This window comes from Schistocerca nitens, chromosome 8 (genome assembly GCF_023898315.1).
Source record: "Schistocerca nitens isolate TAMUIC-IGC-003100 chromosome 8, iqSchNite1.1, whole genome shotgun sequence".
In the NCBI taxonomy this organism is placed as follows: domain Eukaryota; kingdom Metazoa; phylum Arthropoda; class Insecta; order Orthoptera; family Acrididae; genus Schistocerca; species Schistocerca nitens.
Genome location: NC_064621.1, coordinates 42,596,207 through 42,619,175, shown reverse-complemented (window position 1 = coordinate 42,619,175; position 22,969 = coordinate 42,596,207). Strand labels below are relative to the sequence as shown.

Here is a 22,969-nt window from a genome sequence, read left to right as displayed (position 1 = left end):
CGGAAGAACAAGGAGGGAGGTCCAGAAGCATACAATTGTAGGGTGAACTGGAATTTCAGAGCCATTCGTCAATTATACAAACGTGACAGTAAAACATGGTGCATCAAATGTTACGATGTTTGCTCCCCAATGTAGACGCCGTCTTCCAGTCGGACAGGGCCTCTGCTCACTGAGCTGGCATTGTCCAGGACTGGATTTGTGAGCACGAGGATGAGTTGTGACATCTCTCCTGGCCAGCACAGTTACCACATATAAATGTTATTGAGTTTATGGTCTGTGTGTCATCGCTACGCACATTCATCATCGTCATCTGGCGTTATTTTCCAGGACGAATGGTATAAGATTCACTTGAAAACAGTACAGGACCAATTTCGAGACAACTGCAAGCTCTTTCGAACGCCAACAGTGTTGCTACAACGTATTAGGCATGGTAAGATGTTTTAGGTGTTAACATACTGTCGCCCACCCAATGCATGTAGCTGTCCACGCGCAGGTCACGAACTACTGTAACTTACGGGCTAGGCTAATGGTTTGTGGGCGTCTACCTGGCGTCCGATAGCGAACCACATGTGTTCCACCAGGTTCGGACCGGCCGAATTGGATGACCAAGACATCACATCAGTTCACTATCATCATCTTCAAACCACTGTAGCGCCATCCTCGCCTTGTTACGCGAATACTTTTCCTGCTGCAAGCTGCGATAACCGCCAGGGAAGAGCAAAGAGTGAATGTGGTCCGCAACAGTATTCAACCAGTCCACATTTGGAACGGTGCCTGAGCTTACTAGCACAGTTCCCAGGGAAACTCGGGTAAATGTCGCTCATAGCACGGTACAGACCGCTCCCTCCAGCTTGTGTCCGTGTTCCGGGGCATATTTCGAGCCGGCGTTAGTCTGAATGCAGACGCATCGAGATACGACCGCCGACCTGGTGTAACAATGCATGTGATCCACTCGACAAGACACTAAGTTTTCGTGGATAGATTGTCCAGTCTCGATATCCTGTACCCATTGCAATCGTAGACCACAATGTCGTTGGGTCACCGTGGGAACATGTAGAAGTTATCTGTTTCCAATAAGATGTTGAGCAATGTGTGCCGAACGGCGTGCCCTGAATCAGCTGTGCCTGCACCAACACTGTGCTTTGTCGTCCTCTCTGATACTGGCCTATCTCGGTTTTTAGAGTGAACGTATTATGCGACACTTTACCGCATGCGTGGTTTCGCCGTGCTTCCTTGTCTTTTCATAGGTGCTCGCGATGTTATCACTCGACCTACCGACCTCCTTCACCACTTTTGAGATGTTACTTCCCAGGCGCCAGGCCACGACCATCCGCACTTTCTGAAATCTGTTTACGTCAGGGGATTTTCCCGTTTACGGACAGCATCGTCGCTGGACTGATCCATCCTTAGGTCCCTGCTCCGTCTATATATTTTGTTTACCGCGTCGTGTGCCCACAATCGTAACAGGTGGCATTTAGACACGCCGTGGGCACCGGTCGTAATATTTTAGTTCATCGGTGTACTCGTTACATATCTGTTCGCCTTTGTGCATGACTGACGTGATATTGTAACACCCCACCTGTCACTTATCTGGCTTTGGCGTGTGTTCACCCCAGCTAATTGACTAACAGATCAACAGAATTTCCACAATATCGGATAATGCAAAGAAAGTAATATGGCCCTGTGACTCCTGATTGAACTGCGGTGGCAGTGTTGACATTAACTGATTTAGAATTGATCCCTTTTAATTAAAAAGTGGTGCTCATTGATGTTACATTCAGCTATTGAAGACCAGATGCAAATGTTGAGCATAAAATTAATTAAGAAAGTGACTTGGAATTTCAACTACTTGATTGAAAACAGGTGTAGTCGATTGGCACAAATTTATTTTAATTCACGACTTTCAATCATCACATTACATGACTCTCCTATCAGGCAATGGGAATAAATTGCGTTTACGTGGAGTAAAGCGCGATAAATCAAAATTAATTCCTATCGACTGAGCCATGTGTAATGCGAAGTGCGAGGAGAATTCTACAATACAGGCCCATGAAACCCTCGTGGAAACTTTGCCGACGCGATCCAACAAATTAATCAGTGGCGTAACTGAAGCTGGAGCGGTCGCAATATCACCGAATTCAGCGTGGCTGGGCGGTGTCATTGTGCGAACGTCGACCTGCGTCGTGGTGCTGCAAGGCTGCGCTCGTCTGTTCACTCCTGAACGAAAACTTTCTATCTCCAAGCTCAATCGTTCCGTTTGCTAAGTCCTAAACTGCAGAGATGCTCACTGTCACTCAGGCAAGATGAGTAAAGAACGCCACGTCCACAGTCTATGCAAACTGGGAACGGAAGACCTCTACGGAGACTTTTGCCAGTCCGCTCTTCGCCTCGGTTTCCCATCCAGCAAAATCACTGACGCCAATTGTAGCGCAAGTCGCGTTAATTATGCGTCGCTTCCCAGTGCCGACCAATGCATGCTTTGGGAACTGAACAAATTCCCACAAAATTTCCCTTCCTCTCAACTTCTGCTATCTAGCTCCTCCCAGGCCACCCATCAAGGTTAGCGTCTGCATAAAACACCGATTTTTCCAAAATTCTGACTCCAAGGAGAGTACTTCAGAATCCTTGCTCCTATTTTCCCATCGGAGGCCGGCATATTTCATTCTGTCGCTCTTCACCTGATTTACTTCAGACTCTGCAGACCGTGAATTCAGCGTGAAGTTGCTGCAGTCACGAACACGCATATTTCGGCCTCTGTTGAGCGCTCCACCGTAGCTTTGCGCGGCTTTCTCGCATGTTTCACTGACAGCGGGATGACGGACATTTATCAACAGGCGTACAAGTTCTCTGTCTGCTTCCCAGTACACCAGCATGGGGTCAACCACCCCCTCACTGTCACTCAAGGCAGCTGGAGGCCGCACCCCATTACCACTTTCTCAGAGTTTGAGCGGCCCTAAGCTGCCTATTGTCGCTTCCCTTCGCCGCTTCCCAGCCGCGCGCGCCCCCGGCCACGGTCGACTCTGAATACTGCCCTGGGATAAACTGGCCTGCAGTAAATCGACGCGTTTCCACAAAGTTTTCATGTCGCGTGAATTACTTTAAAACCATCACCCAACTTTAACTATTCCAATACGTCCATACTATACCCTCTACAAGATGCATTGTGCCTTGTCAGTCATTTTTGTTCAACTTACACAAAAAAGTTAAAGATTTAGCTGGACTTAATAAAAAGAAAAGTACAAGTTTATTGTTAGATAAAAATGACAAAATAATTCCTGATGTTAAAGGTAAACTGGACGGGTGGACAGAATATGTCAAAGAACTATTTGAAGACACAAGAAAAGATCAAAAATTTTATGATAACATGATTGGAGAACGAGGACCAAGCATATCGAAAGAAGAAACATTACATGTTATCAACAAATCGAAGACAGGAAAAGCCCCTGGACCGGATAAGATACCAAATGACATCCTGAAACTCATAGGAATAGACCATATAGATATATTTGTACAATTGTTTAATGATATTTATAATTCGGGAATTATTCCTAGGGATTGGTTGACATCTACCTTTGTTACATTACCCAAAAAGGCTAATGCCAAAACTTGTAATGATCACCGTACAATAACCTTAATGAGTGACACCTTAAAGATATTTCTAAAAGTTATACACCAACGAATATACAAAAAAGTAGAAGAAGGTATAAGTGAAACACAATTCGGTTTTAGAAGTTCCCTCGGTACAAGAGAAGCATTGTTTGCTTTTAACATATTAGCGCAACGATGTATGGAGGTTAACCAGCCACTATATGTGTGCTTTCTGGATTATAATAAAGCATTTGACAAAGTTCGTCATGATCATCTCATAGAATTGTTAGAAAAGAAAACACTTGATAAGAAAGACATCCGCATTATATACAACCTCTACTACAATCAAACCGCAACCGTGAAGGTAGAAAATGAATTATCGAATGATATAGAAATAAAGAGGGGTGTGAGACAAGGTTGCGTTCTCTCACCCTTATTGTTTAATATGTATTCAGAAGACATAATCCAGGCAGCTCTATCAGATGAAATAGCTGGCATTAAAGTGAATGGGCTAAACATTAACAATGTTAGGTTTGCTGATGACACTGTACTACTATCTGGAAACCTCAAAGATCTACAATTACTTCTTGACAAAGTCGCAGAAAAAAGTGAAGAATTTGGCTTGACTCTTAACGTAAGCAAGACTAAGTTCATGGTAATATCTAAAACACACCAACAAGAAAATCTTACAAGCAATAGAGAAAGAGTCGATCAAGTACGTAAATTTAAATATCTCGGAACAATTGTAAATGAGGAGATTGAAAGCTCAGAAGAAATTAAATCGAGAATAGGACAGGCCAGAAGTATCTTTAATAAGATGAAAAATGCATTCTGTTCGAGAGACATTTGTTTAAACACAAAAATGAGGTTGCTAAGATGCTATGTATTCTCAAAATTATTATACGGAATGGAAGCGTGGACATTGAAAAAGAAGGACATGAACAGTTTAGAAGCTTTTGAACTGTGGGCATATAGAAGAATACTTAGAATTAGTTGGGTGTCGAGGATTACTAATCAAGATGTCCTAAGAAGAATGGGAAAGGAAAAAGAATTAATTAAAACTATTAAAGTAAGGAAGCTACAATATTTAGGCCATGTTATTAGGGGAGTAAATTACAAAATATTGCGAATAATACTAGAAGGGAAAATTTGTGGGAAGAGAACGAGGGGTAGAAGACGGACATCCTGGATTGACAATCTAAAAAATTGGTACAACTGTTCAACGTCAGAACTCCTTAGATCGGCCAAATCAAGATCAGAAATTGCCATGATGACAGCCAACCTTCTTAGAGGAGACGGCACATGAAGAAGAAGACTGTTCGCTCAACAAGAGTTCGGTGATCTTTAATGACTTCATGTAAGGGGCATAGTTCTTGCCATCTTACAATATTAAGTGCAAAAAGTCCAAGTTGTTTGTCACCGATGGCTGTTGAACTGTGCTTATTTTCCGTTGGAGCGATTTCTCGAATTTGTTTTGATTACTGGGAGTGTGTAGCGGTCCTCTAAATAACTGGAAAATGCACAAACGTAAGGGTTGTTATTCTGTGTGTGTGTGCGGTCAGTGTTTGTATGTGTGTCAGTGTGTGTGCCAGCAGCTGGACGGTGGCGTGTCACGCTCTGGTGTGATGCGCAGTGCCGCCCAACATCGTGGACGAGGAGTCGACCGAGTCGGCGGTGGCGGTGCGCGAGCACCAGAACGCGACGCTCACGTGCAAGGCGGACGGCTTCCCCGCGCCCAAGGTCATGTGGCGGCGCGAGGACGGACAGCCCATCGTGCTCTCCAGGCACCGCAAAGGTAGGCGAAAGGCGCGCCTGAGCTGGGCCCAGACGCGGGTTGCCTGCCAGCTGCAGCTGCCCCGATCAACCGCAGCAGCGTCCTGAATACCCCATCCCATGCCTGCACACACACACACACACACACACACACACACACACACACAGATACGTAGGCACAACACACGACACATTTCAAAAGACAAAATGATGAGCCAGAGCTGTCGCTCTATCATAACAAATAATTGAAAAAGCTGCAAAACAGTGCACTGGCTAAAGAACAACGAAATACGAGTAAATCTCGAAGATAACAATAAAAAGAAAAAATTGAAATCGTAGGGCAAACACAAGATTACCACAAGCAGCTCTCTCGTGCCAGGAACCTCACTGCATAATTCTAATACGTTGCGACGCAATGACATGTCAGAACAGGTGCAACGATATCTTTAAGCACGCCGTCTTCAGGCCACAAGTGGCCCATCGGGACAATCCGACCGCCGTGTCATCCTCATTTGAGGGTGCGGATAGGAGGGGCGTGGGGCCAGCACACCGCTCTCCCGGTCGTTATGAAGGTTTCCTTTGACCGGAGCCGCTACTATTCGGACGAGTAGCTCCTCGGCATCACGAGACTGAGTGCACCCAGAAAAAGGGCAACATCGCATGGCGGTTGTCCACCACGAGCCCAAAGATAAGTGTACGTTAAACGGGTTCTGTCTCCCAAACCATTCGGAACAGTGCATTTGTCCATATGAAGGTTTTTGCTTCAAATGATCGTTGCTGTCATATCGCTGCATACTCATCATTCCTCATCGGACAGTTCAGCAACATATCAATTAAAATCTATTGTATTTTTATTGTGTTTCAGCCGTAGGTATACTACTTGAAGATTTTATTAAAATTTACCCCATCAGCCCTAAGCCTATACGATTAAACGATATAGACGTACACAACGTATGACAAATGTGTACAACCTCTCTGATGTTGTGACTACGAAAACATGTTTTCTTTCTTCTTTCTTCTTTTTGTCAGTCTGCTGAACAGTTCTTATCAGTCTGCCTCGTTTATTAAGTGGTGATATTGCCGTCGGTTCTGCAGCCAGATCTTACATCATTTATGCAGTACATTTGGTCCAAATCCGCAGGTTTACTACTCCGTCGGAACTAGTTCTTGTCTTGAATGACAGGCCTTTCAAACCATGCGGAAGACCAATACCACGTGCGCTACATACCGTCGGTGAAGGTTCAATGACTCAGTAGTGAAAGCTCCTGCAAACAATGAATTCCTACCGAGTATGACCGTCAATACATAGCGAGGCGCAGGGGCAACTATCTGTGTCCCGTTGACATAAAAGTGTTTTTTTTTTTTTTTTCATCAGTCTACTGACTGGTTTGATGCGGCCCGCCACGAATTCCTTTCCTGTGCTAACCTCTTCATCTCAGAGTAGCACTTGCAACCTACGTCCTCAATTATGTGCTTGACGTATTCCAATCTCTGTCTTCCTCTACAGTTTTTGCCCTCTACAGCTCCCTCTAGTATCTCCTTACCAGTGTTTTCCACATATTCCTTTCCTCTCCGATTCTGCGTAGAACCTCCTCATTCCTTACCTTATCAGTCCACCTAATTTTCAACATTCGTCTATAGCACCACATCTCAAATGCTTCGATTCTCTTCTGTTCCGGTTTTCCCACAGTCCATGTTTCACTACCATACAATGCTGTACTCCAGACCTACATCCTCAGAAATTTCTTCCTCAAATTACGGCCGGTATTTGACATTAGTAGACTTCTCTTGGCCAGAAATGCCTTTTTTGCCATAGCGAGTCTGATTTTGATGTCCTCCTTGCTCCGTCCGTCATTGGTTATTTTACTGCCTAGGTAGCAGAATTCCTTAACTTCATTGACTTCGTGACCATCAATCCTGATGTTAAGTTTCTCGCTGTTCTCATTTCTACTACTTCTCATTACCTTCGTCTTTCTCCGATTTACTCTCAAACCATACTGTGTACTCAATTGACTGTTCATTCCGTTCTGCAGATCATTTAATTCTTCTTCACTCTCACTCGGGATAGCAATGTCATCAGCGAATCGTATCATTGATATCGTTTCACCTTGTATTTTAATTCCACTCCTGAACCTTTCTTTTATTTCCATCATTGCTTCCTCGATGTACAATTTTGAAGAGTAGGGGCGAAAGGCTACAACCTTGTCTTACACCCTTCTTAATACGAGCACTTCGTTCTTGATCGTCCACTCTTATTATTCCCTCTTGGTTGTTGTACATATTGTATATGACCCGTCTCTCCCTATAGCTTACCCCTACTTTTTTCAGAATCTCGAACAGCTTGCACCATTTTATATTGTCAAACGCTTTTTCCAGGCCGACAAATCCTATGAAAGTGTGTTGATTTTTCGTTAGCCTTGCTTCCATTATTAGCCGTAACGTCAGAATTGCCTCTCTCGTCCCTTTACTTTTCCTAAAGCCAAACTGATCGTCACCTAGCGCATTCTCAATTTTCTTTTCCATTCTTCTGTATATTATTCTTGTAAGCAGCTTCGATGCATGAGCTGTTAAGCTGATTGTGCGATAATTCTAATCTCTTGAACTTCAGGCTACTCTTCATCACTACTATATTGCGATCTGAGTCTATATCTGCTCCTGGGTACGCCTTACAATCCAGTATCTGATTTCGGAATCTCTGTCTGACCATGATGTAATCTAATTGAAATCTTCCCGTACCTCCCGGCCTTTTCGAAGTATGCCTCCTCCTCTTGTGATTCTTGAATAGGGTATTCGCTATTACTAGCTGAAACTTGTTACAGAACTCAATTAGTCTTTCTCCTCTTTCATTCCTTGTCCCAAGCCCATATTCTCCTGTAACCTTTTCTTCTATTCCTTCCCCTACAACTGCATTCCAGTCGCCCATGACTATTAGATTTTCGTCCCCCTTTACAAACTGCATTACCCTTTCAATATCCTCATACACTTTCTCTATCTGTTCATCTTCAACTTGCGACGTCGGCATGTATACCTGAACTATCGTTGTCGGCGTTGGTCTGCTGTCGATTCTGATTATAACAACCCGGTCACTGAACTGTTCACAGTAACACACCCTCTGCCCTACCTTCCTATTCATAACAAATCCTACACCTGTTATACCATTTTCTGCTGCTGTTGATATTACCCGATACTCATCTGACCAGAAATCCTTGTCTTCATTCCACTTCACTTCACTGACCCCTACTATATCTAGATTGAGCCTTTGCATTTCCCTTTTCAGATTTTCTAGTTTCCCTACTACGTTCAAGCTTCTGACATTCCACGCCCCGACTCGTAGAACGTTATCCTTTCGTTGATTATTCAATCTTTTTCCTATGGTAACCTCCCACTTGGCAGTCCCCTCCCGGAGATCCGAATGGGGGACTATTCCGGAATCTTTTGCAAATGGAGAGATCATCATGACACTTCTTCAATTACAGGCCACATGTCCTGTGGATACACGTTACGTGTCCTTAATGCAGTGGTTTCCATTGCCTTCTGCATCCTCATGTCGTTGATCATTGCTGATTCTTCCGCCTTTAGGGGCAATTTCCCACCCCTAGGACAAGAGAGTGCCCTGAACCTCTATCCGCTCCTCCGCCCTCTTTGACAAGGCCGTTGGCAGAATGAGGCTGACTTCTTATGCCGGAAGTCTTCGGCCGCCAATGCTGATTATTTATCAAAATTTAGGCAGCGGCGGGGATCGAACCCGGGACCGAAGACGTTCTGATTTTTTTTTTTTTTCATTTAGGGAACGTGTACAAATGAGAATTCTAGTAACTAAGTGTTACAAGTAAGTGTTACAACAACAAAGGTGCCATAAAAGTGTAATCAAAAAATAAAAATCACTGATGTAATTCCAACTAAAAGGTTCTTCAATAATGTAATTGGTTCCACTTGGAGCCTCGCCATCGTTATCTGATTTCTCCAATAGCGCCTTTGAAGGGCATCTGCAACGGAGGCATTCTGCTTCGCTATTGCCTCAAGGAAAACAGTATCCTTGCAGCAACTTGTCTCTTCCTTTGCTCAGACCCAGAAGAAGGCCGCTGCAGTCGTGGCCGAAACGTTGGCTTTTCAATGGCAGCAGTAGTTTTTACATTATGACGCGGTACCAAACTGAGAAAACTTTTATGTCGACTGACTCTGGCCGCGGAAGCCTACGCAATTATATATCTATGTCCCATCATGCATCTTTCTGTTTCCATCAGATATTACGAGGCTACTTAGCGTTCTCAGGCCGCACGAGTAGTAATCGAGTGTGGCTATGGTGCTCAAGAGGTCTGTCAGACTGTGTGAACCGTCTGGCCAATAGCCGGCCGCTGTAGCAGACCGGTTCTAGGCACTTCAGTATGGAACCGCGCTGCTACTACGGTCGCAGGTTGAATCCTGCCTCGGGCATGGATGTGTGTGATGTCCTTAGGTCAGTTAGGTTTAAGTTCTAGGGGACTGATGACCTCAGATGAGTCCCACAGTGCTCAGAGCCATTTGAACAGATCGCTTGCTTTGCCATCATGCGCATGGGCCGTAGCTTCAAAGATGTAATATTAGAACCATGGTTGGTCCGCCAGTCAAGATTGGAGCATACCATGGTACGGTTAAAGACGATGTAAGACTGACGAAGTTCGGGATTTACAAAATCTCTTGCAGTGGTGGGAAAACGTGTGTTGGCTACTCCACGACAGATACATCGAACACCGTTGCCGTACACAAATACAAGAGCTTAAGAAATAGGCAGTGGCCGAACACTGTCTAACTGAGGAGCATAGGATGATGTATGACGAAACTCAGATGGTCACCCCTGCGTGTCACTGTTGGGACTGTGTCTTGAAAAAGTCAATCGAAATTGAACTGGCAGATACTACTCTAACCAGAGACAAGGGCTAATCTGTAAGTAAAATGTGGTACTATGTTTCATTTAACACCAAAAAGTCTTTGACTCGTCCAGCAGAATATAATGACCAAACACTTTTAACCGCTGAGACGCTGCACCTTCAATTGCGTTGGGTGGTAGCAGCGCCGATATCTGGTGCATGCGCTGTTAGCTTTCAGCAGAGTATGAAAGTGCCGCCGTTCACGTTAGAAAATAGCTCCGACGAGATTAACAAACAGCGGTGTCACAAGAATGTGATGGCTAAGATCGACCGCTGCGATACTGTCTCAAGATGATTCTATGATCCGGCTTGAGACCCAACAAGAATATCATCTCTGTATGTCGTGTACGTCGTCTGCGTATGTCTGGTATGTACTTTTAACATATGCTCTTTGTAACAATAACTTCCGTAGCGCAGTACTCACATGAACTGATGTCCAACCATCAAATATAAGTCTTCGGCGATGCTTTTCGGTAGTATGCACAGTTTTAAATTTGTGGCGTGCAACCATGTAAACAGGCCTAATAGCATAGTATTTTTCTTTTTTATAACATTTGCACTCAAAAGTACATTGGCTGTGGACACTTTTCAAGTACAGGTTATGATAGAGACTAGTCTGGCACCGACCTTCCAAAAATGCATTGTCTAAAAATGTCCAGTAAAACTTTATTAATCTTAGTACGTTTTATGATCTGATTATCAATGCATTAAACTTGAACCGATTTTTTATACACTGAATTCTTACCCATTTTTTATCAGGAAACATGAAAAGCGTCTAAGGCGAAAATTGTACTACTGTATTACAAATAGTACAACACTGACAGTTGCAGGTTAGATGCAGTGATTTGAACAGTTTGTCGGAGATGGGGACAAAAGTTTAATGAAAACCGTAGACAGAAAATTTGTGATAAGTTTCAGACTTTACTCACAACAAACGTAAACGTGAAGTTAACCACGATACGCTGCTAATATACACTAAACATTTAAAGATTTAAAGTATACAACTCAAAGCATAATACTTACACCAAATAGATCAAAATAGAATAGCCACAGTATGGTATACAATGAGATGACAAAAGTCATGGGGTAGCGACTTGCACATATACAGACGGTAGTAGTATCGTATACACAAGGTATAAACGAGCAATGCATTGGCGGAGTTGTACAAATGTACCCAGGTGGTTTATGTGTTTTCGATGTGATTATGGCCGCTGGACGGGAATTAACAGACTCTCAAAGCGGAATGATAGGTGGAGCTAGATGCATGAGATTCCATTTCGGAAATCGTTAGGAAACTCAATATTCCTATTCAAGAGCGAGTCGAGAATGCCAAATTTCACGTATTATCTCTTACCTCTAAGATCGCTGTAGCCGAGGGCCTTCACTTAACGACCGAGAGCAATGGTTCTTGGGTAGGATTGTCAGTGCTAACAGACAAGCAACATTGCACGAAACAACCGCAGAAATGAATCTGGGACGTACGACGAAAGTTTCATCCAGGACACTGCGGCGAAATCTGGAGTTAATGGGCTGTGCCAGAAGACGACCGACACGAGTGCCTTTGTCAACAGCGCGACGTCGCCTCCAGTGCCTTCCCTGTGTCGAGACCGTATCGGTTGGCCCCCAGACGACTGGAAAGCGGTAACCTGGTCACATGAGTCTCGATTTAGTTGGTAAGAGCTAATGGTAATGTTCTAGTGTGGCGCAGACCCCACGAAGGCATGGACCCAAGCTGTCAAGAAGGTAGTGGGCAAGCTGGTGGTGGCTACTCCTTAATGGTATGGGCTGTGTTTACATGGAACGGAGTGGGTCCACTAGTGCAACTGTTGTTGTTGTTGTTGTTGTGGTCTTCAGTCCTGAGACTGGTTTGATGCAGCTCTCCATGCTACTCTATCCTGTGCAATCTTCTTCATCTCCCAGTACCTACTGCAACCTACATCCTTCTCAATCTGCTTAGTGTATTCATCTCTTGGTCTCCCTCTACGATTTTTACCCTCCACACTGCCCTCCAATGCTAAATTTGTGATCCCTTGATGCCTCAAAACATGTCCTACCAACCGATCCCTTCTTCTAGTCAAGTTGTGCCACAAACTTCTCTTCTCCCCAATCCTATTCAATACCTCCTCATTAGTTACGTGATCTACCCACCTTATCTTCAGCATTCTTCTGTAGCACCACATTTCGAAAGCTTCTATTCTGTTCTTGTCCAAACTACTTATCGTCCATGTTTCACTTCCATACATGGCTACACTCCATACAAATACTTTCAGAAACGACTTCCTGACACTTAAATCTATACCCGATGTTAACAAATTTCTCTTCTTCAGAAACGATTTCCTTGCCATTGCCAGTCTACATTTTATATCCTCTCTACTTCGACCATCATCAGTTATTTTACTCCCTAAATAGCAAAACCCCTTTACTACTTTAAGTGTCTCATTTCCTAATCTAATTCCCTCAGCATCACCCGATTTAATTTGACTACATTCCATTAACCTCGTTTTGCTTTTGTTGATGTTCATCTTATATCCTTCTTTCAAGACACTGTCCATTCCGTTCAACTGCTCTTCCAAGTGTTTTGCTGTCTCTGACAGAATTACAATGTCATCGGCAAACCTCAAAGTTTTTACTTCCTCTCCATCAATTTTAATACCTACTCCGAATTTTTCTTTTGTTTCCTTTACTGCTTGTTCAATATACAGATTGAATAACATTGGGGAGAGGCTAGAACCCTGTCTCACTCCTTTCCCAACCACTGCTTCCCTTTCATGCCCCTCGACTCTTATAACTGCCATCTGGTGTCTGTACAAATTGTAAATAGCCTTTCGCTCCCTGTATTTTACCCCTGCCACCTTCAGAATTTGAAAGAGAGTATTCCAGTTAACATTCTCAACAGCTTTCTCTAAGTCTACAAATGCTAGAAACGTAGGTTTGCCTTTTCTTAATCTTTCTTCTAAGATAAGTCTTAAGGTTAGTATTGCCTCACGTGTTCCAAAATTTCTACGGAATCGAAACTGATCTTCCCCGAGGTCCGCTTCTACCAATTTTTCCATTCGTCTGTAAAGAATTCGCGTTAGTATTTTGTAGCTGTGATTTATTAAACTGAGAGTTCGGTAATTTTCACATCTGTCAACACCTGCTATCTTTGGGATTGGAATTATTATATTCTTCTTGAAGTCTGAGGGTATTTCGCCTGTCTCATACATCTTGCTCACCAGATGGTAGAGTTTTGTCATGACTGGCTCTTCCAAGGCCATCAGTAGTTCTAATGGAATGTTGTCTACTCCCGGGGCCTTGTTTCGACTCAGGTCTTTCAGTGCTCTGTCAAACTCTTCACGCAGTATCTTATCTCCCATTTCGTCTTCGTCTACATCCTCTTCCATTTCCATAATATTGTCCTCAAGTACATCGCCCTTGTATAAACCCTCTATATACTCCTTCCACCTTTCTGCCTTCCCTTGCTTAGAACTGGGTTGCCATCTGAGCTCTTGATATTCACACAAGTGGTTCTCTTCTCTCCAAAGATCTCTTTAATTTTCCTGTAGGCAGTATCTATCTTACCCCTAGTGAGACAAGCCTCTATATCCTTACATTTGTCCTCTAGCCATCCCTGGTTAGCCATTTTGCACTTCCTATCGATCTCATTTTTGAGACGTTTGTATTCCTTTTTGCGTGCTTCATTCACTGCATTTTTATATTTTCTCCTTTCATCAATTAAATTCAATATTTCTTCTGTTACCCAAGGATTTCTATTAGCCCTCGCCTTTTTACCTACTTGATCGTCTGCTGCCTTCACTACTTCATCCCTCAGAGCTACCCATTCTTCTTCTACTGTATTTCTTTTCCCCATTCCTGTCAATTGTTCCCTTATGCTCTCCCTGAAACTGTCTACAACCTCTGGTTCTTTCAGTTTATCCAGGTCCCATCTCCTTAAATTCCCAACTTTTTGCAGTTTCTTCAGTTTCAATCTGCAGTTCATAACCAATAGATTGTGGTCAGAATCCACATCTGCCCCTGGAAATGTCTTACAATTTAAAACCTGGTTCCTAAATCTCTGTCTTACCATTATATAATCTATCTGATACCTTTTAGTATCTCCAGGATTCTTCCAGGTATACAACGTTCTTTTATGATTCTTGAACCAAGTGTTAGCTATGATTAAGTTATGCTCTGTGCAAAATTCTACAAGGCGGCTTCCTCTTCCATTTCTTCCCCCCAATCCATATTCACCTACTATGTTTCCTTCTCTCCCTTTTCCTACTGACGAATTCCAGTCACCCGTGACTATTAAATTTTCGTCTGCCTTCACCACCTGAATAATTTCTTTTATCTCGTCATACATTTCTTCAATTTCTTCATCATCTGCAGAGCTAGTTGGCATATAAACTTGTACTACTGTAGTAGGCATGGGCTTTGTGTCTATCTTGGCCACAATAATGCGTTCACTATGCTGCTTGTAGTAGGTAACCCGCACTCCTATTTTTTTATTCATTACCCCTATTTGATTTTGTATTTATAACCCTGTATTCACCTGACCAAAAGTCTTGTTCCTCCTGCCACCGAACCTCACTAATTCCCACTATATCTAACTTTAACCTATCCATTTCCCTTTTTAAATTTTCTAACCTACCTGCCCGATTAAGGGATCTGACATTCAACTGAACCAACTGAAATCATTTTCAGCCATTTATGGATTTGAGGTTCCAAAACAGTGGTGGAATTTTTATGGATGACAATGCGCCATGTCATCGGGCCACAATTGTTCGCGATTACTTTGAAGTTGGAGCTATTGGTTTAGCCATAGAGGTCGCCCGACGTGAATCCTGTTAAGAATTTGTGGAACGTCATCGAGAGATCGGTTTGTGTATAAAATTCTCCACCGGCAACACTTCCGCATTCATGGACGGCTATAGAAGCAGGGGACTTCCAACGACTTGTTGACCCCATGCCACATCGAGTTGCTGCACTACGGGTGGAAAAAGGAGGGACGACACGATGTTAGGAGGTGTCCCATGACTTTCGTCATCTCAGTGTGAATAAATATTTCAATTGAATGCCGCTGAAGATACCAGGAGAATTAAAGCGAAATGTCTTTAGTTAAGACAGAAGTAACACAAATCTTTCGGATTTGCTGTTTTATTTCTAAGCGCCTTAGTTTTTATTCCGCAAAAAAATTAAGAACTTTTTTACTGCTGTGTGAACTTATCTCTAAATCTTGAATGTTCAACAATAATTAATTGAATATTCTATAAATTGGAGAGCTCCAAACTTGTGGAACATGTGTAACAACATGTAACTAATTAATTAATTAACCACATGCATAAGTAACCTCGAACTTCCGCCAAAAATGAAGAAACTGAGTACTATTCAACGGCGAGAGCCGATTCAAATTGCAAATTCTGTAGGGTGAAAGATTGACTACGAAATGTGTTCTTTTCGCTTTATGTCACTCACAGACTGCTTTACTGATTATTTAAGACATGTCATAGGATGATATGAATTAATTCGTTGATCTCTACATATGTATGTATTTTACACTGATAGTTCCACACACATAAATCTTCTTCACTAGTACTGTCATTTATACGTGCAATCACAGTGGGTGCCCATGCACGGAAAGTGTCCTCTCGACTTCTTCCGAATTCCAACGAAAAATGGATACGAACAATGACACAAGTAAGCTTTGAGTCGAGCCATGAGATGTGTCCAATGATTAAACTGGACATAATCGGACGACAACTCCAGCGTAACACATAACCAGCATTAAACCTTCCCTTTATTGACCGACCAAGTGCAACAGGCGTCGAACTCCATCGCACAAACTGACACCAGCACAACACAATGCATGCACGTTTACATTCTTGCAATAAACATTCTCAGGGCTACACCGGTTATTAATGTACCGACACTTCACATTGGCAATGGCTCATCTCGCGCTTACATTAACCTGTGATCTTGTAGTGTTAATCACTTAAAAATGTTACCTAGACAAACGTATTTCCGGAATATTATTTCTATATATTTATTATTGTTTGGTGCTGCGATTTTTTTCCGTCCGTGTATTTAGTTATTCCCATCCGTTATGTGTCAACATATTAGTAAAAAGCGTGTCGTGTCTGTAAACCTGGTCAAATACCTTGCGTAAATGTAGAACCAGGCCCTAAGTGCGAGGTTAACTTTTCCAATAATTTTTCCCTCTCATCCGCCCGCGGCTTAATTAGCAAGGTCTTTCGTCCAAGGACCTGTTTTACCTGTAAACGACAGCCGAATGTCATTTATAGGAATGGAATTTCATGCAATTTTCATCTGTAGAAGTTCGTGTTCGTGTCCGCGTTTGAGGTTGTAAATTTTCAAAGTAACACTTACTGCAAATGTAAGCTGACGACGAGGATTATCATATGCAGCTACGTAGCGACGAACAACATTTTCAGTTTAATCGGTAGATAAATGTCCATATCTTCTGGCGATCCAGACATCGCTCAACTGGGATCCGGCGTCGCCCTCCTCGTTAGCATGAGTACGAGGAAATCCAAGTAGGTCGGATAAAAGCCGAGTCACCCCACGATAACACGGCCCTTAGCCTTGCTGATGGTCTCATTTCGGCTGTTTCTCCAAGTATGCCACATCCAGCTGAAGGGAATCGTTGGTGATCAGACCCAGTAGAGCTACCAAACTGTGGGAATGTTATTTACAGGGATTCAGCGGCCGTTCTCAATAGCCCCAGACGCTTTCATTGCAATTGAGGTCGGGAGGTATAGCAGGCTATTCGAGATGATACAGGCTGGCTAAATGTGCGTCGAGGCCTCTGCGCACGGCTCTCGTCATCTTGAATTCCAGGAGTCCCCATAACACACTCATCAAAAAGACGTAGGAAAGAAGCAATATCTGGTCCCCGAGAATGTTGAAATAAACGCCATGGGTCGTGTTCAAGGTAACATGAAGGGGTGGGCCCTAAGTCATGATATGAACAACACCCTGAAAACACCACAGACCTGTTTGGTCTTAATTAAATCATCTGCTCAGCGCAGGTCAATCGCCTCATTGTGCCGTCGGCGTACTTGTTGCCTCGACTGCAAAATTACAGACCACTGTCCTTAACATCGGTCTGCTGCAGAACTCTTGGACGTATTCTCAGTTAGAATATAATAAATTTTCTTGAGACGGAAACGCTTCTGCCCACAAATCACATCGGATTTAAAATGCATCGCTCGAGCGAAACTCAGCTTTTTCTTCTCTCACACGATATCCTCCGAACCATGGGTTGAGGACATTAGGAAGATTTCATATTCCTAGGTTTCCGGAACGCGTTCGACACGGTGCTGCACTGCAGACTGCTACCAAAGGTCCGAGGATATGGAATAGGTTCGCAGATATGCGAGCGGCTCGAAGACTTCTTAAGTGACAGAACGCAGTGCGTTGTCCTCGACGGTGAGTTTTCATCAGAGACAAGGGTGTCGTGAGGAGTGCACAAGGGAACTGTGACAGGATCACACATATTTTCTATACAAGTAAATGATCCGATGGACAGAGTTGGCAGAAATCTGTGACTCATTGTCGATGACTCTCTGGGTATGGGAAAAGTGTCGTCGCTCAGTGAGTGTAGGAAGATACAAGACGACTCAGACAAAATTCCTAGTTAGGCTGGTGAATGGCAGGTACTCTAAATGTAGAAAAATGTAAGGTAATGCAGATGAGTGGCAATACAGCAATGAGTGGCAATAGTAATACAGCATTGGTGGTGAGCTGCTGCACACAGTCGGCTCTATTAAGTATCTATGGGTAACTACGAAATGGGGCAGGCACGTAAGGACGGTAGCAGGGAAAGCGAATGGTCGACTTTGGTTTATTGGGAGAACTTCAGGAAACTGTGTTCATTATGAAGCAGATCGAGTACAGAACACTAGTGCGAGCCATTCTTCAGTCCTGTTTCGGATCCCCACCAGTTGGACTGACGGAAGACATCGAAGCAGTTCAGAGGTGGGCTGCTAGATTTGGTTCCTGTAGGGTCGATCAACATGTGAGTTTTACGGAGAACTCAAATAGGAATCCCTGAGGCGGAGATGACGTTCTCTTCGCGAAACAATATGGAGAAAATTTAGACTACCGGCATGTGAAGTTGAGCGCAAAACCAATCTGTTGCCGCCAACGTACATTTCGCTTAAGGACCACGAAGGTGCGAGAATTACGGCTCTCACAGAGGCACATAGATAGTCGTTTTTCCCTCGTTGTATTTTCGTGCGGAACAGGGAAGCAAATGTCTATAGTACGAAAAAATGTTTGTGGCAACTGGGCTGGGAATGCGCCAGTAGTAGGGAAAACTGGCCTGTGAGACAATTTGGTATGGGGGTTGCATACATTCAGGGCCAAATGTGATTCATTTATGAACTCCTGCCCCTCCCCTGATCCTGTTGCTCTGTTACTTGATTTGTGACCCCTTGGGAAAAATCTTCCATTCCAAGAAAGCTCCCCACCCCTCTCCCTCCCCTTCAACCTCCCCACCTCTCTGGAAATCCCCTCGCTATACAAGCACACCTTTGGTATCGAATTAATTTTCCAATTAATTAGATCTATAAATTAATTGACGCCTCCCCTGTGGTAATTACTCCAACCACCCTCCCCTCCCCCCTGGAAACAGAAGGGAAAAACACTTAGTCTCTGCTGTAGAGGAAGGATCTCATGATAGGAAATTCAGATGTCCTTACATAGAATATACTGTTTATTTATAAAATTCAATTCGCACAGGTTGGTTCTCTCTTGTATTTGGTTGGAAAAGCTCATCATTCTCTTCTACTAATAAAATTATAAACAGCCGACCAGTTTCAATGGATAAAGAAATTCTTTACCTAGGTTTCGACAAATATAAATTTGTCTTCTTCAGAAGGTAGCAATATTATGTTAGTAAGGAGAAATGTACCATCGCCGTTTTTACAATTGTTGACTAAGTCGGTTGTGAGCTCTGCAAGATCCATGAGCTATTTTATACAGTATTTACGTGACAAACCCCACTTCTAGGGCTATATTTTATTTTTGACACATGGATCTATGCCGACAATTATAAAAACGGCGATGGTACATTAGTCCTTGCTAATGTAAAATTGCTATCTACTGAAGAAGACAAATTTATATTTGTCGAAACCTAGGTAAAGAATTTCTTTATCCATTGCAACTGGTCTGCTGTTTATAATTTTATTACGTGAAACCATTGCTGTTGTGCAGCTATGTTTAAAATATTGATTCTCTTCTACTTTGGAAGGTGCAGGTCTTGTGAAATACATCGAATAGAAGTGATTAAATAGATCGCTTTTTCCCATAGCGCAAGGAGTACCGTCACGAAATTGACGTCAACACAACTCACCGCAGGTAATTGCACTGTTAAAAATTTTCCGATCGCGTCTTCGCACCGACTACAGGGCAGACGTGCCAGCCGCTTCATGTGTTGCTGCCTGCGCAGGTCAGGTGAGAGTCCCGTACACAGAGCCGGCTCATGTGGCGCGCAGACCGGAAGTCGAGCTAATCCTCCATCAGAGCATCAGGTGACGGCAACCCTTTGCGTGGCTGTACCTACAGGTAAGAAGTGCTAGGAAGCACAGATATCAGACGTGGTGTCCTGCTGTGATTACAGTGCTACAGTAGACGGTGGAGATAACATATCACAAAAACCTAAACATTCCATAAACAACGCGAAAAACTCCAGCCTAACACTTATACCACAAATAGTCTCTATAAATCATGCACTCGCTAACAGCTTCGAACAAATGCATCTTGCTAGTAAAATAGCACCCTTACTGCACTTTTCGGACACTGTCGCACAACATGTCTGCTTCCCACAGTGTCCGCAAGACTTGTGCCCAGGCCCACGGGCAACTAGCGAGTGATTCCAGCTCCCCCAACCGACATTGATGATCACATCACAAGGAGTAATGCGGTCGACCCCCATGTCAATAGACAAGAGAGAGCAAATCAAATAATTAAATTTCACAGAACGCTTGCCATATATCAAGAGTCTGGCATGCAGAGACGTTTGAGAGCACAAGCACACTCCTCCACACGTTGCCTACAGCCCACGCGGTCAAGAAGGCAGCCAAACATATATTCAGCAGTAGATCACTATTCACCCAGCAATGGAGTTCCTCAAGCACCGCCACCTGCACAGTCCAACGACCCCACAGACGAAGTCGGAGTCCTTTTGGTATTTGATACCTGGGAAACCACCAGCATTTTCTCTCGAGTCGCTTATTCCCGTTTGCGCCTGCGTGCGTGAGCAAACCCATCCAAATCTGTCGACCAAGGTATCCCCAAATGCTGCAATCTGATTGGTTCCCGCCAAATTAGTAGCCAGAGCTTGAGTCTATATGAAACCTACCCCATCCACCCCAGCTTTATTCTGCTATCGGTCGTGCTTGGGTCAGATCAATTTGATATCTCCCTCGTGTGCATTAATCGTTAGTTTGGTTCATCTCTGTATCATCATAGAGCAATCAGCTGTATCAAGGAACGGCAATGCCAATTGTGCCAAACGCCTGACGCAATGGTAATTACACTGGTAAGTTAATGTTCAAATCGGTATCTGTAACTTCCACTTCGAATTTCATTGTATCAATATTAAATACATTTCGTCTTCAGCATACATTCACCAAATTGTGGGTGATTTGGAGGTGGAGAGTGTGCAGCGGCAGCAGCAGCAGCAACAGCATCCTAAGCAGTATATATATTCTCCTGCGTATACATAATATGCTGCTGTTATTTAGCGATCAGTAAGTGTGTTTTCGCCGTAGTGCGTGGTTTTGAAAATCAAAATCCATAACTGTAGTTTTTTCACTAGAAATTTTGTAGTATTGAACATATGTCGTCTTGTTGCTTCAGTACATGTTCACAATAAAACTGGTGAGCTGACTGCTCAAACCCAAAAACAGTCGCAGCAACCGCATTGTAAGTATTATATACATTTATCTTTTTCGTAGTATTATGTACACGTAATGTGTTGCTGGCTGACAAAAATTTCATTGCATATATAATATGGTATACATGGTTCGTCGTTGTTGCAGACCATTTCCTGATACAACAAGGGGAACAGGGAGGGATATGTGTCAAGGATAAGTAGCAGTCGTCGCATTGCAGATCTTCTGTAAGCGCATATTCTAAAAAACAAAACAAAAAATTCTCATACATTTGTGCATCTGTGTGTTTTTATTAGCCGGCCGAAGTGGCCGTGCGGTTAAAGGCGCTGCAGTCTGGAACCGCAAGACCGCTACGGTCGCAGGTTCGAATCCTGCCTCGGGCATGGATGTTTGTGATGTCCTTAGGTTAGTTAGGTTTAACTAGTTCTAAGTTCTAGGGGACTAATGACCTCAGCAGTTGAGTCCGATAGTGCTCAGAGCCATTTGAACCATTTTTTTGTTTTTATTATTAAAAACATTAATATGTGGTTTTAGGTTATATCAGTGAGATGGATAGGTGGCTGTTGCTCAATTCGGGCGAGGAGAAATGCCACTGTGGGTGAAGAGAGACCTTCATCAACCTGAGAAGATGCATGATGACTTGAGGGAGATGCCAAGAAACCAGAGCGAAATAGGTAATTTATAACATGTACTCATTCTACATACAAATATTAATAATCAGTGCTCTTCCTGTCCTTGAAGCAGCAACTACTGGCGATGTCTGTAATGATGTACTTATTTCTCATTATTCTCTCTCTCCGCCGTCCGCAGCTCGTGGTCTTGCGGTAGCGTTCTCGCTTCCTGCGCACGGGGTCCCGGGTTCGATTCCCGGCGGGGTCAGAGATTTTCTCTACCTCGTGATGACTGGGTGTTGTGTGTTCCTCATCATCATTTCATCTTCATTGACGTGCAAGTCGCCTAAGTGGCGTCAACTAAAAAGGACTTGCGATACGGCGGCCGAACATCCCCGCAAGGGGACTCCCGGCCAACAATGCCATACGATCATTTCATTTCTCTCTCCGCCGGCTGTAGTGGCCGAGAGGTTCTAGGCGCAGCAGTCTGGAACCGCGCGACCGCTACTGTAGCAGGTTCGAATCCTGCCTCGGGCATGGATGTGTGTGATGTCCTTAGGTTAGGTTCAACTAGGTCTAAGTTCTAGGGGACTGATGACCTCAGAAGTTAGGTCCCATAGTGCTCAGAGCCATTTGAGCCATCTCTCTCTCCACAGCTGCTGCATCGGGGGAACAATTTCCACCATATGCTGTGGCGCATGTATTTGGAGGCATCGAAACCCCTTTCGCAAAAGTGGAGTTCAGTGAGACACGCGCCACCGGCAAGGGCGCCGCCAGTCGCCACGGCCGCCGCCTCCCACTGCCGCCCCCGCCGCCGCCACCCCATCGCTGCTCTGGCGCCCACGGGCAACCCTGCCTCCGGCAGGCGGGTCACAGATGCAGCAGGAGCAGCCGCGGGCTTGGCTGCTTGCGGTGGCCTGATACTGCAGTGTCTCCTCATCCTTCGCCTTCTTGACCTCGCCAGTACATAAACCCCAACACTTTACCGCAGGCAGCTTCGTCATCGTCATCAACTAGCTGTAGTTACAGTATTAATAGCAGCGATGATTCTGTAGCTAGCGGCAGTTCCTTCTGCTTGCTTTTTAATGAAGAACATCAGGTCAGTGACACAATGCAGTTAGAATACTCACTAATTGAGAACGCCTTTGAGAAGTGATTCTCTAGGACCACCGCGTCCCTGTTGCGCTTCGAA

General features: G+C 43.9%; 1 protein-coding gene across 1 annotated transcript in view; it reads left to right on the top strand.

Annotated features, from left to right (window-relative positions):
* The window catches only part of LOC126199140 (lachesin-like), a 127,901-nt gene that overhangs the window by 21,149 nt on the left and 83,783 nt on the right, over positions 1-22,969 (top strand). The window contains exon 3 of the mRNA XM_049935897.1: positions 5,222-5,383. Within this exon, the coding sequence (XP_049791854.1) occupies positions 5,222-5,383 (162 nt within the window). The remainder of the gene's footprint in view (positions 1-5,221; positions 5,384-22,969) is intronic.